General features: G+C 43.7%; 1 protein-coding gene across 1 annotated transcript in view; it reads left to right on the top strand.

Moving 5' to 3' along the window:
• The first annotated feature begins 2,642 nt into the window (after positions 1 to 2,642).
• The window catches only part of LOC104627267 (semaphorin-4D-like), a 29,249-nt gene continuing 28,132 nt past the window's right edge, over positions 2,643 to 3,759 (top strand). Inside the window, exon 1 of the mRNA XM_010295404.1 lies at positions 2,643 to 2,775. Coding sequence (XP_010293706.1) covers positions 2,643 to 2,775 — 133 coding nt within the window. The remainder of the gene's footprint in view (positions 2,776 to 3,759) is intronic.

The raw sequence follows: 3,759 nt of genomic DNA, 5'->3' as shown, positions 1-3,759 counted from the left end.
TAGCAATACGTGCCAAAAATAGTCTTGTTAAACTCCAGGCCTTGCACGTCCGCTGGACAGGAACTCAGTCATGTATTTGTGGCTGTCATTCTTTTTTGATGTTTTGCAAACGTCTCACAACAAAGACTGCTAAGCCATTCGGACATCTGGGCTGAATCACATTTAACCAGCTTATGTGAGCAAATGTTTCTACCCATTCACATAACAAAATGTTAGCTGCAAAGCCTGGTACATTCTGCCACAGAGATGAATGGCTTAATGTGGTTATGATTAACTAAATTCACTCAGTTTATTCTGACTCTGGCTTTTTCCAATGAAGGTGGAAATGATTGCCACTTTGCAAGTCTAGGTTATTTTGATTTTTAAACATGTGAAAATGTTCTACCTTTGTACTTGCTGTGTTTAGCTTCTGCCAAATGTAGAACCTGTATAAGCAGAAGAATAAGAAAGACTGTCTGCAGACATACCACAAATCAGGTGCTTCTCGTGTCCAGCCAGCCTTGGTTTGGACCAAATAATACGGGATGTCTGCAAACAACTTTTGTTGGTCATGACAATGTTTTTCTGTGCTGGTGGAGTAAATGAACAGCTTCCTTGAAACTGGATCTGTAATACTCGCCTGTGTTTAAAAAAGATAAAACGTCCACTAAGATTGGAGTATAAATAATCCTCAGTTGGAGTTAGTCTGCCTTGTTTCCAGAGCTTTCCTAATGTGCATCAAAGGAAGACAGACTGGCATTCTCTTACTCATTCCTGCAGCTCAGAGCTGGTTGTCAGCGCTGGAGCTCATAGGTGGGAACAGCTTCACGCTGCTCTGAACCACTGCAGGGAGCAGCCCAGGAGTGGGGCAGGAAGAAGGCCAGTCCTTCAAGGACGCAGCCTTAAGTCATGGCTTCAGGTTATTTTTAATTCAGTAACTGCAATTGCCTATTCCTTGTCTTGTTCCTCCCTTCCTCAACCTGTACTGCTGCTGCTTCCCTTGAATGAGATTTTAATAATGATGGGACTGTAGGCTGTCCTGGTTAAAAGTGTATTCTTTGTCTTGTTCCCCTGAAATTAGCTCTCCACTGAAATAGTTTGCTGATTTTTTTTTTTTATTTAGTTTTTAATTTTTACATTTTATCCCCAGCATACTCTGTGGCCGTGGCTGTGTGGTGGATTACTTGCCCAAGCAAGCTGTGCTTATTCTGTTCTTGTATTGCAGCGTCCTCTTTAGTGCTGAATGCAAATCCTGCCAATCAGCAAGGACTTGTTTACTGTCTGCGTAAAAAAATGGAGGCAGTTGTACACTAGCTTCCTCAAGTCCTAGTTGATGGGCAGCATCCACTGTGTATGTTGAAAGTCTGAACTGAGGCCTGTGCTGCCTGTCCTGGATGCTGTCTAAACACTGGCCTGACTATAGTCTTGTCTGCAAGAGTTGACTAATGCTTGACTTTCCAGCCTGTAGACTTGCCTTATCCTCCCTCTGCTGGTGATCAGCCTTCTGCAGTTTTGTGGATATAATTGTCACAGCCAGGCTTTTCTGAAAGTGATGTGGCACCCTTATTAATCCAATAGTGTTTAATCTTTTGGACTACGAACGATTGACATTATTGAAACGAGGTTTGACAATAATATACATTCTCTAAGCATTTTTATTTGCTATTTTCCATTTAAATTTGGCAAACCAACAGCAGAACCAACCCCATGCTCTTCTGCAGTACTCTGCAGCTCTGAAGGCCTTGATCGGGGAAACAGGAGTTGTGGTTTGGTCATGTCTTCTACCTTGCTGCAGCAACATTGAAGTGTTTGCTTCATCTGCTTTGATAGATCACTTTAAGATCTTGTAATCTTATTTGTTTCAGTTTCACAGCTATTGAGGGCGAGGAGTGGAGGACTACAGGATTTTTATTTTATGAGCCTTTCACCTGAGAAATGTTGTTCAGCTCTAGATTTTGTAGTGCTTTTGTCCTGCCTGGGCAGTGAGGTGGTCCAAATGATCATGTGTGTAATTATTGAAATCATGTCTCTTTGCCTGTTGATGACAGCAGGTGTCCCTGAATAGGCCATGTGCTTTGCTGTCTGAGAGATGGTCCATCTTGTTGCTGCTTGTACATTATCACCCATCCAGGAGTCAAAATGGTGAAACAGGATCCTGTGTAGCAGTGGGAGAGAGTTGCCCACCTGGCCCTTGGCTCTTCTGGCAGCATGGGAGGCAGCGGAGGGGCTGGCGTGGGACCCTTGCTTGCACCTGCATCTCTCACTTACCAGAAGTGTGTGGAGATAGGTTTATTTAGGGCACAGGGGAAGTCTGAGGATGCCATTTTAGCTGCACTTCTTGTCACCTGCCACTTTAGTTGTGTCTCTTAATGTGTGTTATACTGATGAGTTGAGAAGAAGGTAGATGATACCTGCTTTTGTAAGGTGGTGGCAGAATTCGATCATTGCTGCTACTGCTGTGGTATTTTTGTCTGTGGTGCACTCTGAGTCTGCTTGATTTTTGCATGCAAGCTGTTAAAGACCAGATAGGGTGATACTGTGAGAACAAGCACTTTTTCAAACCAGCCTGTATTCATATGCATAAGACTAAGACTGTAATGTCTCTGCTGATGGTGTTTTCTAACCTTGCTTGTAAATAGTGAAAGTACAGTGAACACAGTCCCATGGCAGGTGTGGATCACTGGGTGCAGTTGGAAGAGCCCTGTGGTGGCAAAGGAGTGGCCACTAGGATGAGACAGTTCCAGGAGGCATGGAGGAGGATGGTGAGTGTCTGGGAGATCCTCAAAAAGGAGGATGGTGAGTGGTGAGAGATCCTTGAGGGTTGTGCCACTGACTTCTCAGCCTGTTAAAGAGCCAGAGGAATAAGGTTTATTAAACTTGTTTTCCCTTCTGAAAACTTAGGAGGCGGCTTAGATGTAGGAGAAAACTATGTGGTGAGTGATGTAAGCATTAAGATTTTTAAGCTGCAAGTGGTGCAATCTGTGTGTGGTGCAGACTTTCACTGAAAGGTGCACATTGTAGTTTTACAAATGACACAAAAATCCTTATCACCGTGCTTGATCTCAGTATGCAGTCCTCTCACCTTCTTTCTGCTGGAGTTGCTGAAGACTTTTCAAGTCTTGGTAACTAAAATTTTTTGTGTTTTGAACTGTTGTTCCTGTGCTCTAGCAAGACGAGCCTTTCCTTGAGTCCATTGTGATGCTTCTTTTGGCTTCCTGAGCCCGGCTTTCATCAGGCACGTGTCAGGGAAGGTTAAACCTAACATATATCTGTCAGGGCTGGAAACGCACCACAGCATTGGACAAGAGATAAATACCATTGAGAATTTCTGGGCCTTGGATGCAAAGACCCATCACCCACGGGGCGGTCTGAAAGACAGTCAGCAGCTCATCTTGGCCAGGATCTGACCAGATTAGCTTTAGCACATGCTTTCTCAGAAACTGTCCAGTGAAACCTCACTCATGTCAGACAGGAAGGACTCCTGTAGGAAATCCTGCAAAAAAATCCTGTGTAGGGAGAATGAAGCAAACAGTATTCATCCCCTGAGAAGCAGCAGGGCGTAGGAGCTATTTGTTCCCTGGGCATCAGGAGTAGTGTGGTGAACCTAGGTGAATGTCAACAAGATGAAGCATCCCAAGTATGTTACAGCAGTGATAAAAATAAACCTAACTTTTTAGCTTTCCACTGGTTTGCTATTTTCTTGCAGAAGGTTAATTTTGAGCAGCCCTTTCAAAAGTTAACAACTGAATTCCTTGTTTCATGCGAACAACAAGATATGTA

The sequence above is a fragment of the Phaethon lepturus genome, unplaced genomic scaffold (genome assembly GCF_000687285.1).
Source record: "Phaethon lepturus isolate BGI_N335 unplaced genomic scaffold, ASM68728v1 scaffold34689, whole genome shotgun sequence".
Taxonomy (NCBI): domain Eukaryota; kingdom Metazoa; phylum Chordata; class Aves; order Phaethontiformes; family Phaethontidae; genus Phaethon; species Phaethon lepturus.
This window is presented reverse-complemented; position numbering and strand designations above follow the sequence as displayed.